Genomic DNA, 12,885 nt, shown 5'->3' with positions numbered 1-12,885 from the left:
ATGCACCCGCGATGGGGCGCATTCCATTTCAAACATTGAACGTGTGCCGCAACAATAAGACCCTGTGAGTTGTAAGTGCGAGGCTGTTATAAAGTAATGTATATGGTCATTGAGAGTGTAATTGTAGTGTGTAGTGTATTAAACTATGATCAGGGCTTCACTTTTTTCTCATATTTAGTTTAGCTGCACTATTACAGATAGTATGTGTTAACAAGGAGAAGCTGTATGGGAGAGTGATGCAAAAGAAGCCTTTTCAGCAATTACGCCTCAAACAGAGCCGCTTGAGGTCTGCAAAAGCACATTTGGACGAGCCAGCTTCATTTTGGAATAAGGTCCTGTGGACTGAAGAAACAAAGATTGAGTTGTTTGGTCATAAAAAAGGCATTATGCATGGCGGGGGAAAAAAAAAAACAGCATTCCAAGTAAAACACTTGCTACCCACTGTAAAATTTGGTGGAGGTTCCATCATGCTTTGGGGCTGTGTGGCCAATGCTGGTACTGGGAATCTTGTTAAAGTTGAGGGTCACATGGATTCCACTCAATATTAACAGATTCTTGAGAATAATGTTCAAGAAGCTGATACGAAGTTGAAGTTATGCCGGGGATGGATATTTCAGCAAGACAATGATCCAAAACACCGCTCCAGATCTACTCAGGCATTCATGCAGAGGAACAATTGCAATGTTCTGGATGGCCATCCCAGTCCAGACCTGAATATCACTGAACATCTGGGATGATTTGAAGCGGACTGTCCATGCTCGGCAACCATCACACTTAACTCAACTGGAATTGTTTTGTAAAGAAGAAATGGTCAAAAATACCTTCATACAGGATCAAAGAACTCATTAAAAGCTACAGGAAGCAACTACAGGCTGTTATTTTTGCAAAAGGCAGATCTAATAAATATTAATGTCACTTTTCTGTTGAGGTGCCCATATTTTTGCACCTGTCAAATTTTCTGTTAATGCATATTGCACATTTTCTGTTAGTCCAATAAACCTCATTTCAATACTGAAATATTACTGTGTCCATTAGATATATCAAACTGAAGTAGCTTTTGCAAACACCCAAATATTTATACATAAAAATGATTAAGATTAATAGGGGTGCCCAAACTTTTTCATATGACTGTATGTTGCCGCTTTCTCAGGTAGGTTACAAACAGTTATGTCATAATGCCCCAGCCGGCATACCTAGGTGGGCCCCATAAGGGAAAAAAGAGGGCAGACAATATAGGTCCCAAAATGGTTTGTTACCATTTTCCAAAGTGGCCCATATATTTTTTTTATGTAAGCAGAGACAAATCACATAAGACTACATGTCAGAATTTTCTGACATACAGTTGGTGTTATTCAGACTCTCTGTCTTTATATTCCTGCCTGATCCATCCCGCTGTGTGCTTAAATTTTAATGTAATATCTGGTGTGAAGGACGTCAATATTCGCGTTGCCCTCCTGAAAAACGCAAACATCAACACTAATATTAACTGCTCTATAACCTTTTAAACAACCAGGAATGTACATGTCCTTACAGTTGCAAAACTAAATGCAAATCTAACAGTAAGATAATTCTCACTAGTCTGTGCAGCCATCTGAGTGGTGGAGCAGTGGAAGGAGCGCTTAGACAGCAAACACTCAACCTGGATGATGGTGTGAGGGGTCTCCTAAAAAAGTAGTCAATCATCCAACTGCAGATGATATATTATGGTGCTGCTGGCATTCTTACTAAAACCAGGAAGGTAAATCAAATCAACCAGTTTGTAAGTCCCTACATTCATACAGTCCATATCGTAAGTTTTGAAATCTGTCTGAAATATCACAGAAACACTGGCGTAGCTCTTAATGAATTTTTAATACAGAGTAGTGCCCTTCAAAATAATGTAATTCTTGGATAACAGTCAAATATTTCTCAAATATGAACATCACAAAATTTTTGTCCACTACGTTTTAGTTATTTCGTTGTTGTGCCCAAATTTAAAGATATTATGTAAAGCACATTATGCAGCATCTCAAAATTAAGAGTTAAATTCAAACTGTAAATGAAGTTTAGTCATTAACAATGTCATACTGAACAAGAACATTAATAAATGTGAAAAAGAGTACAAAGTTGTAATGAGTAAAACTAAAATGCCCTTGATTATATATAGCTTGACTTAAAAAACAGATATGTCTCAACAATATCAAAAGCAATAAACTGAGATGTTAGAACAAAAAGCTTATATGAAAATCATCAAACAATGAACTTTTTATACTGGAATATGTGCTCTTCACATAGGACAGTAAGTGGCCATAAATCATGAAGATGATTCACAATCTATGCTGTTCTCTCCTTCGTCAACATTGTCGTCATCATCCTCTTCATCCTCTCCATCGTCAATGCTTTCATCATAGTCTATGTAATGTAGATCTGGAGACATAAGTGCTTGAGAATAAGAGTTAAACTCTGGTAGGTGATGATTTGGAGGAGGAGCACCAACTTCGATAAACCTCTTGAACATGTTCATTGCACTGTACATTTTCTTTTCTAAAATGATAATGTTTTGATGAAGTACAGCTTTTGAACCAGGATCTGCAGTATCATTTATAGCTGAACTTAAATGTCCATGTTGTTGATGAAGGTGAAGAATGACAGTGTTCATCTCTCTCTTAAGTAGAAGCTTTTCTTCAGCTGCCCTAGTCTTCAAATGCAGGGCTTCTATTGCTCGACTTTTTAGGTTCTTTGGAACAACACCATGATCTTCAATCTTTAAAATAAGAGAACAATTGCAAGTGGAACCTTGTTAAAGCGTAGTAGCAACATAAAGTGAATAACAGCATGTAGAAAGTTGAATAAAACCTTTAGATCAATTCTACTCACTTGTTCATCAAACAATGTGTACAGCTGGGAGGAGGCATCACACAATTCTCGAAATTCTAAATGTGATGGAAAGATGCCAGTTTATGGAGGCCACTGCAGATTATTGTACTCTGTAACAATCTTCTTCAGTTTCCTGTTACAGGCAGTCACTTGCTTGGACAGCCTTATAGCAACTCCCTGTCCATCTGTAAAGAAAGAAGAAATATAAATACTAGTAAAAAATAATACAACCAACACAATATGAAAACATGATACAATAGTCATTTATTGAAGTATGTTAAACATAATAAAAGGTCAACATCTGAAATAGTGTTTATCTCAATTTGGATTTTGTGAATACAAGTAGTGGCAGCCAATTCTACACAAGATATTCAACATGACACTAAAGTTCGAATAAGGAAATCTCAGTTTGTAGGTCAAAATCTATTTCTGCCAATAATTGAATGATATTTTAATTGTACTCTTAAAAAAGTTATCCTCAGAATATAAAGACTGATAGTTCTTACAGTGACTTAATATCTGCAGTAATGCATAAGATCATTGAATGTCCATTAGAAAATGGATGTATTACAATAGTCACTTATCTGTGCCTATTTACAACGGGCATTAGGTGAAAGACAGGATACACCCAAGAAACATATTCATACACCAAAGATAAATAACCATACACATCAAAAGCACATACCCATGACAAAGGACAAGTTGGAATAAACCAGTCACTTCTTACACTGCATAAAGAAGCTTAAGTACCCAGAGTGAACATATGCATGGTGCAGGGATAACATAAAGATTAAATTTAGGTTTACCACATGCTGGGATTCAACCACAAGACCTTTGAGCTTCAATTTTGCTAATGACCATACAGTCAAGAAAAGAAGTAGCGTTACCATTATATCTTCTTTTCAGGTTGAGAAGAGTGGTCCTCTCCCTTGCTTCATTTTGTGCTCGTCGTATCAGCTGACCTCTAAGTTCCTGGTCAACATCTCTCAGTGTTCTCTGGAAAATGTCATCCGAAGGGAGCCACCTTCGTTTTACACCATGGTGTCTCTCAATTATTCGAAGATCCCTGTCCAGCCTAACCACAACAAAAACAAACAAAAAAAAAAAAACAACGCACAGTTTCTTTACTTGAGGCGAGAACTGTTGTTCAAATATAGAAGAGTACAAATTTCTGTCACTTACTGTGATTCATCTTCAATGAGTGACTCCTGTTTATGTGATCCGGATCTAAAAATGAAAACAAAGACTTTATATTGGCATAGCTTGTATAATTAGCTGAACTTAATACTTTGTCATTAATGTGGCAACATTCTAAGTCTTGTGTAAGTATTTCACAATGTTTATACATTATCTTATGCATGTCTGAGGTTAGTGCCTAGTAGTGAGGCTGCTTCCCATAGGTGAGGTTAGGAACATGGAACAACCACCAAATCGAGACATTTGACTAATTTTTTTTGTATTTACTACATGTCTTAAAAACTGCAGACCTTTGCAGCGCCCTCATCATTACAGACACACCACCAATCTGCCTACTGATTTGGTATTCAAAAAAGGATCATACCTGAGCTGGTTGATTTCGGTCAGCTTCATCACATAGTTCCTCTTCCATCTTGGAACAATCTCTGTAGATAAGTCAACAATGTATGTTATTGAACAATCCAATATCTCTGTGAATAATTGGAAATAATACAAATTACATCAAAATTTAATTTCCCTTTAGGATAAACATCCGTACATCTTCTTCCGCTTAGCAGCAGTCGGCCTATATGACTAAGGCACCCTGCATAGAAAACTGTTTTCGGCCGCTTGGGTGCATGGTTGAAAGCACGGCCAACAGGCTCACTGAAATGTGCCACACCTGAAATGTGCCACACCTCCAGCTCTGGCAACAAAACGGGAACCAGGTGAACGGCGTCCATGCAAGGGAAGACTGTCTCCAGTGGTCATGCATAAGGGGTGTTATGGCTGCGCTTTGTCTGGTTCCTCTCCTAGGATCTGTCTGCCTTGGGTGACCCTACCAGGGGCATAAAGGCTCCGACAGCATAGCTCCTAGGATCATTGGGACACTCAAACCCCTCCACCACGTTAATGTGGCAGCCCATGGAGGGGTGCTACACAAAGCATTTTTGAATTTCAATGTAATATAGTTCAATTAATTTAAGAACCATAAACAATCCAGTTCATTACAAGTGTCATAGTCAAAAAAGATATTCAAACTCTGTTTAGATGTAGTCAAAGCAGCTTTGAAATGACATTCACAACATTGCCACTTGACACAAATGAAAAAAACAAACAAACAAACAAAAAAAACCAAATGAAATAGAACAGAAAAAAAAAACATACCTTTGTCTCTAGTTTTTAAATGTGCAGCTTGGGCTACATGTCTCTGTGTTTCCATCCATTGTTGTAGGTCATGTTCAGAAATGCTTACTTTGGACAAAGGAAAAATAAATAAATGAATACAAAACTTTTTTTGCAATCAAAAGGTTTCAATTAAGACAAGCTTACTCGGTGACTCTTTCAAAACTGCAGAAATCTCTTCCTCAGCAATACTCGCAATCTTCTCGGCTTTGTCCCACCTCTGAAAAAGCTGCACATCTGTAAATAACAGCCAGTGTTTGAAGTTCAATTACAAAGGTTTCAGTAAATTATTAAATAAACTATGGACATATACTACACCTAGATCTGCAGATTTTCTTCTACCATAGTACAGGAGTGCGTCTGTGAGAAGGTCAAGGCGATGGGAGGGAGTCATCTCTTTAGTCACTCGAGAAAATCTTCTCAAAAACGACCATAACCTCTCCATGCATTCACCATCTGTTAGTCCAAATCCAGGAACTCGTCGCGTGCTGTACATGATCTGATTAACATAATTAATCATTACTGTAAAGTGTGCAACACCCAATATTGAGCCTAATATATTGGACATCATGTAGGCCTGTAACAATTACAAATGGACACCAAAGTTATTATCAATGGCAATGTTGTTTTTTGGAGGCCATATGAAATTTTAAATTATAATTAATAATGAAAATATAAGTAAATATTCTCAATATTAAATTTTTAATTATAAATAACACTTAACCCTGGAGCTGCAATACAATTAAAATATACAAAGTACATAAGCAAAAACACATAAGTGTCATGAAAATACTGCTGAGGCCAAAAAACCATACATAACACTGATGTTATCCAGTTTGTGTTGGAAACAGAACAAGAAAAGAGAAAAGGAATATATCATGGTATTTGAAACAATTAAGCTCATTTTCAATTGTCATGCAGCTTTATAGCAGCAGGGTGAACAATATGTATATATGACGTAACAAGATGTTCAATTTGGTAGACTAACTTTAGAACAACCAAAAAAAATACCTGACACTGCAGTTTATGCCCATACACATGAAATGCTGGTACCGCCAGGGAAAGTCCTTTTGGGATTCCTTCTCCAGTTTTCTGTTCAATGACAGACAGTGTGTCACTATTGTTGTTATATTATAAAGAACTCGGACATTAAGAATTATACTCACACGGAAATGTCTGGACAGGACACATGCAATGTCATAAATGACATGCAGATTAATGTTTTTTTCTTTATATTTTTTCATCAGCTCTGTGATGACATATTTAGGATATGCAAGTCTGTTAAAAAATTGTTTGATAACATCATAAGATAATGTATAAAAAAATAATCCAAGAGTCTTTCAAATAATTGGATGATGTTATGTTAAAGTCACCCAAATACACTTTAAAAACTCACCTTTCTCCATGTGTCATGTTAAGAAATATCAGTGGAACCTCGTGGCGACATGATGCTCCAGATACACCAGTTATGTCTAATTTTTTTTGCTGGTTTTGGGGACGAAGTGCATTGCCAGCTTTAAACTTGCTACAGTTCTAAAAAATGAAGGAAAGAGGTCCTCAGTGAAACACATAAAACTTGAGGAATATACAAATTGTGTCAAAATAAATGAACGTGAAAATATTTTAAAATTAGAAAAATAGATATATATCTGTCATAAAATTCCTTTTAAGGGTATTTTTCAAAAAGCATTGACTAAAAATAAATAACAAGAAAGTTACCAGAATGGAAAATGAGATATGATATTTACTCACCTCTGTTGGTTGACAGTTGTCAGGATTTGACCCGACATACTCTTCAACATCTTCATCCCTGACAAACATTCTGTTACCCTGCAATGGCTCAGTGATACTACTTCCAGAGCTCTTTATTCGTACGAGGCCAAAGTTGGCATCCAAAGCCACAATTACAGTGCCATCAGTCTGAAAAATAAACAGCAAGAATAAGGATAAGTCTGAAAGCTCTCAAAATGACATTTGTCCATTGTACTAATGTCTTCTAAAAGTATATTACGAATTTATCTCAGTGTGTCCAACCTTTATGCATGCCGGGCACACTGTGCCATCATCAAATTGGTCACAAAGGCCAACTAGTGACCTTCGTCGGAAGTGATAATGGCGAAACTGGGAAATAGACTCTCCTACTAGGGCTCTGTACAGCATATTAACCTGTAGTAAAAAGAGTCACAGTACTTATGTTTAATCTATTAATTCCAAAGGTACATAAGTAAAATAAATAAATAAATAAATAAATACTGTAAAAAAAAAAATTCTAAATGAGAAAGCAGTAAATAACACATCTAGTCTACTGGAAATGCCATCAGTGACATTAAATTAAAGAAATATTTAATATATTAAACAGAATAAAAAAGTTGCAATATTGTTGACATATTTACTAGGACATATCTTTTTCTCTCTACCTCCATAACAGTAAGATTGTTTTTCCACCGTAAGGTGTTGATGAATCCCTCTACAGAGACCTGGCACTCCAAAGAAAGATGGACAAATAGCTCAAGAAGAGCCATTGAAAAAGCAGCCTGTGGCTTCTCCGGTGAAGCAGGCCAAAGGCCATACTTCAGAAGAGTGCAGACCTCAGGTTCGCATTTACAAAAAGAAACTGTGCAATTAATGAGATGACCTAAAAAGACAAAGGAAGAAAAAAGATTACTGAAAACTCATTCCATTTTTTATCTCACAGAGTCAATAAATACACTGTTTTATAGAACTCGGAATTAAATCAGTCCACAATATGTGTTATACTTATACTTCGATTTTATAAGTTGTATAACAAATACATGATATCCATATGAGGAGTTGATCTTTTTATTACTGCTCCCTTTAGGGACCACCGAGCCACATCTATGCTTCTAAGATGGAATAGGACAGGGGTGACCAAAATTCGTCCTCGAGCACCTTCATTCTGCATGTTTTAGTTCTCTCTGTGGTGGTGGTAACAACCTTTCCAGCAGGTCAATGTTCTTCTACTGAGCCATCACTGGATCCAAGTGCATTAAACCAGGGACAGAACTAAAACCTGCAAAATGCTGGCCTTCGAGGACCGACTTTGGGCACCACTGGTGTAGGATGTATTGGGATTACACCCTAGGAGCTGGCCCAATTGGCTGGGTAGAGGGAAGTCTGGGAATCCTTAATTATGCTGTTACTTGGGTGACCTGACCCCAGATAAGCAGAAGGCAATGGATGGATGATATATCCCTTCTTTAAACATGTACAAACCAACGCAGACTTGCCACTTTAACTGTGTTTAACTTAACATGTGTTGTCTTTAACTGAGCTTCCCCTCCAATCTATGTATTTATGTAGTTTTCTATATTTGTGTATCCAAGTATAAATAAATAACAACAAAGAAGAATAAAAAGTTATTCCACAGTAAAAAGTCACATAAACATATATTCACGTGGGACAAGATTAATAATCATAAAGTGAAAACATAAATTTTACTAAATAAGATTTAGAATTTTGTAGAATATATACATATACACTGCTCAAAAAAATAAAGGGAACACTTAAACAACACAATGTAACTCCAAGTAAATCAAACTTCTGTGAAATCAAACTGTCCACTTAGGAAGCAACACTGATTGACAATCAATTTCACCTGCTGTTGTGCACATTCAACTTTGTACAGAACAAAGTATTCAATGAGAATATTTCATTCATTCAGATCTAGGATGTGTTATTTGAGTGTTCCCTTTATTTTTTTGAGCACATATACACAAAATTAATTAATTAAAAAATTACATAGTGTAAAAACATACCTGTGTTGACAAAAGTCTTTACATCTCTGGAGTAAACAACATGGGTACTGTGATCCCCACTTAAATGCAACACCAACTGCTGGAAAGCAGCCTCATAGCAGGTTTTCTAAAGAGACACAAAAAAGGACAGAGAAAAACCGAATTTTATGCAATTAAGAACTCATTCTCATTCTATACATATCAATTACAATATTTATTAGTACATTCAACAAAAATGAACTTACATTCCACTTTTCAGGGAGGTGCAAAGAATTTATGTGTACTGTGTAGACACAATCCTTGCAAAAAACACTGCTTCTGCTGCATTCCAGACAGCGGTATACTCCAGGTTTCTTGCACACAGAGCACATGTCAGAGAAAGGAGCGGAGGACTTATAGGACTCTTCCAAGACCTGATCTTTTAGTGCAGGGGTCCCCAAACTTTCTCCTGTGAGGGCCACATAACTTGTCCCTTCTCTGATGGGGGGCCGGGGTCATTTTGTAACAGAAAAAGTGTGACGATTGTAAGAGTGCTAAACATAAAAATGTATTGTTTTTCAGAAAGCACAATCAAATAACCTTTTCTGGATTCTTCAGAGAACAAAAGTCAGGAAATAACACTATTTATGAAATAAATAATAACCAAATAACACTGGGTTCTCCACATAAAAAAAAGGGTTAGGGTCAATTATATGCATGTATAAAATAGTTACTAACTAATAGTTAATAATAAATAAAGTTCATTACTAAGGAACATTTATCAAATAAAAATGCACATATATGAAAATACTCTGGTATTGTTCAGGGGGCCGGACCAAATGTGGGGGCGGGCCGCATCTGGCCCGCGGGCCGTAGTTTGGGGACCACTTTTTTAGTGTATCCCATAGGCTCAGCTCCTTCCTTTTTGCCCTGGTATACGCGGTCCCTTCTTCCTTTGAGTTTTCAGTACAAATATCATGTGATGAGGGAAAAACAGTGTTGGTGTCAGATGAGCCTGCATGTGAGGGAATGTAGGAAAATTTCGCCCGAGCACCGATGGTTTTCCGAGTTACTTTTATTTTTTTGGTCTTACAACGGACACTGCTCTTATATTTAGGCATGGTTCTAAAGTGGGAGAGAACAGAAAGAAGACAGAAATACTGTAACACCGAGAAGCATAAAATAATAATAAAAAAACAAAATTTCAGCACATTGTTATTAAAGGTATGAAGGACAGCTACATTTGAACCTGACTGGCTTTTAAGAGACCAAATAGGGTTAAAAACGTGTCTAAATCTGTACAAACACATGCTGTGCCACATACTCGCTAACATTAACTCATAGAACTACCATCAGCAGATTTATAAATGTAGACTTTCGGTCTTTTGAGGTGTTTTACTACATTTTTATTTGACAGATTCAGGGGCTACTCACCAGCTCCGACCGTGGAAAGTGTCGCGTCGAATGACGTAAGCTTCTTCTTCTTCTTCTTCTCTAATGTTTTGTCGGGTGCAATCCGTAATTTATTATTATTACTACTAATACAAATATTAAACATTTTAATATGGTACAAACACAGATTTTCATATAATCATATGAGCAAATCCATCCGTATTTTTATTTTTAATTTTTTAATTAAAAATAAGATTAGGGCCAACCCTAACTTCTTCTTATCATTATTAATGGATTGCAAGCAACTTCGGATGTACATACAGCCACCTAGTGGAAGGCTATGAGGTTGGACAACTCATAACACTACATAAATCTAGAATATACCTTTTAATTTCATTGTATGCTCAATATATATATATATATATATAAAATTGCACGACCGGAAGATAAAAACACGGCATGTATTGAGAGAACACGTCTTGTAAAGATCCAATAAAATTAACCAAGTATGTTAAATTTTGGCATTTATTTTGAGTGAATTATTGGAAAAAATCCAAAGAAATAAAAGGCATATTGGAAATATAGGTCTTTAAAAAAGCGAACAAAAATAAACAAAACAGAAAAAAAAAACTCCGGTTTTAGATTTTAGTGAGTTGTTTTTAAATACTGTAACGATTATTACAATACCTAATTAAAATCTTATGACGGATACGTTTGGCTTTTGTATTTTTAGTAAATTCTTAATATCCTGTTCAAATTCGCAGATAAATTATAAATAAAGGTTTTTTAAAAAAAAAATGTTAAAAAAAGGTTCTATTAGCGACAAGCGGCTGTTATCACCGATAGAATGGTTGATAACGGTTGATAACAGCCTGCTAGCAGGTAGAGCAGGGACCAACTGAGGCCATTCAATGGGGCTGATAACCACTGATAATCGCCATTCTACGGGATGATAACATCCGAAGCGGGTGACATAATCCTACAACGTCTCTGCATGACGTAGTTATTGTCAAGATACTCGTTATTTTCCATAATATAAGTATAAATAACATATTATGTTATTTATACTTATTTAGGAATGACACAATTTACAATAAATTTGGAGAAGTAGACATGGATTCTTCTGCTTTAAAAAATATACATTTCTAAATATTGCTGAGCATGTAAATGAAAAATTGTTTATTGACTATGAAGGAAGAAAAAAAAAGATTGACTAAATAAATTTATGAGCATGGAGGAAAAAAATAACTTACCGTACAGGAGAAACACAAACGCAGCTAACAGCCACATCTTCCTATATTTACAAAATGCCAAATCCTTACTAAAGGATTTCTTAATGATTCATTTAAACATTTCCTCAGACTAAAACAGAAAATAGTTTAAATTTGATTATGGTGTCAATTTAAGGTCCCCTCACTTCTTCGGCGTTGGATGAACATGAAAGTCCCTTTCACTTTCACTTCTCATGCTCGTTCATGCAGCTTCCCCTAGGTGACTCAGCTGTTTCAGCTAGCTTGGCTGGCTCTGCAGCAAATTGCAAGCCCTGTCGCGGGAGCGCGCATCGCTATAAACTCCCGCATATTGATGAGAAAACATTTATCATAAAAAAAACAACAAAATGTTTTCATGTTTAACATTTTTTTTATTCTTAATTCATGTTGTTCTTAATAATTATTTCACATTAATTGTTTGAAGCTCAACTTTGTTAATATTGATGAAACTGAAGCTCTTGTCACATTGGTGCCTTTAAGGACTTTTCTGTCCCTACAGATGTAGTAGATTTGGTCAGAACTCATTTTCAGTTAAAGCTTCTCAGGACTGGAATAAAATATCAGAAAGCATAAGAACATATGAGTCTTTTAAATAATTTTCTGCAAACTTGAAAATATGACTCATTGATAATCAAATATGCAGGCACTGATATTGTGATTCATTATTTTTATTCAGTTTTTTTTGTATTGTTTATATTGTGGTGAACTTTGTGCTATATGGATTTTTATTATTTTTTATTTGTAATATGTTAATATCTTCCTTGTAGATAAGTTTTTTTCATTTGTCATTTTTTTGGCAGAAACTTTATGATTTGTCTGTATTACACTGTAATATATTGCATTTATATTGATTATACCATGAGGGACTATAAGATGAAAACTAGCTTGCAATAAACAAACAAAAACAACTGAAAATGAATTAAACAAAAATAATTCAATTTTCTATACATTATGTGGATATTATGTTACTTTCTTATTAATAAACAACAGTCTAATTAAATATTTTTGGAGTATATATGCTTCTAAGTCCTTCCTCTGTCATATAGAGCCATCGTGAAGTTCTCAAAAAAATAATTTTTGTACGTGATGTATGTTGAATTTATGACAGGTTCATCTGTCGAGACATTGTCCAGCACCTTGGAGAGCAAGTTGTAAATTGGATTTTATATAACTCCAATACCGGTTCTATATTTTTCTTTCACGATGACAAAAGTAATACGCATAAATCAACTTTTTCATGATATTTTAATTTTATGACAGGTACTGACACA

At 35.5% G+C, this 12,885-nt stretch overlaps 2 protein-coding genes across 10 annotated transcripts in view; both read right to left on the bottom strand.

Moving 5' to 3' along the window:
- Positions 1-12,885, bottom strand: part of LOC116723453 (uncharacterized) — a 197,030-nt gene that overhangs the window by 31,083 nt on the left and 153,062 nt on the right. The window lies entirely within an intron of this gene.
- LOC116723462 (uncharacterized) overlaps positions 1,833-12,885 on the bottom strand; it is a 43,226-nt gene continuing 32,173 nt past the window's right edge. The window contains exons 1-18 of one of the 7 annotated variants that reach the window (XM_032568432.1): positions 11,597-12,876; positions 10,386-10,445; positions 9,218-9,449; positions 8,994-9,099; positions 7,635-7,852; positions 7,252-7,383; positions 6,970-7,137; positions 6,614-6,750; positions 6,384-6,495; positions 6,229-6,309; positions 5,536-5,716; positions 5,365-5,454; positions 5,200-5,286; positions 4,418-4,478; positions 4,039-4,083; positions 3,744-3,931; positions 2,857-3,041; positions 1,833-2,743 (exon numbers count right to left, since the gene is read on the bottom strand). In XM_032568432.1, the coding sequence (XP_032424323.1) occupies positions 2,938-3,041; positions 3,744-3,931; positions 4,039-4,083; positions 4,418-4,478; positions 5,200-5,286; positions 5,365-5,454; positions 5,536-5,716; positions 6,229-6,309; positions 6,384-6,495; positions 6,614-6,750; positions 6,970-7,137; positions 7,252-7,383; positions 7,635-7,852; positions 8,994-9,099; positions 9,218-9,343 (1,836 nt within the window). In that variant the 5' untranslated portion in view covers positions 9,344-9,449; positions 10,386-10,445; positions 11,597-12,876 and the 3' untranslated portion in view covers positions 1,833-2,743; positions 2,857-2,937. Of the gene's footprint in view, positions 2,744-2,856; positions 3,042-3,743; positions 3,932-4,038; positions 4,084-4,417; positions 4,479-5,199; positions 5,287-5,364; positions 5,455-5,535; positions 5,717-6,228; positions 6,310-6,383; positions 6,496-6,613; positions 6,751-6,969; positions 7,138-7,251; positions 7,384-7,634; positions 7,853-8,993; positions 9,100-9,217; positions 12,877-12,885 lie in introns of those variants that run through there. The other 6 variants (XM_032568430.1, XM_032568428.1, XM_032568431.1 and 3 more) reach the window with 6 other exon arrangements.

The sequence above is a fragment of the Xiphophorus hellerii genome, chromosome 7 (genome assembly GCF_003331165.1).
Source record: "Xiphophorus hellerii strain 12219 chromosome 7, Xiphophorus_hellerii-4.1, whole genome shotgun sequence".
NCBI lineage: Eukaryota > Metazoa > Chordata > Actinopteri > Cyprinodontiformes > Poeciliidae > Xiphophorus > Xiphophorus hellerii.
This window is presented reverse-complemented; position numbering and strand designations above follow the sequence as displayed.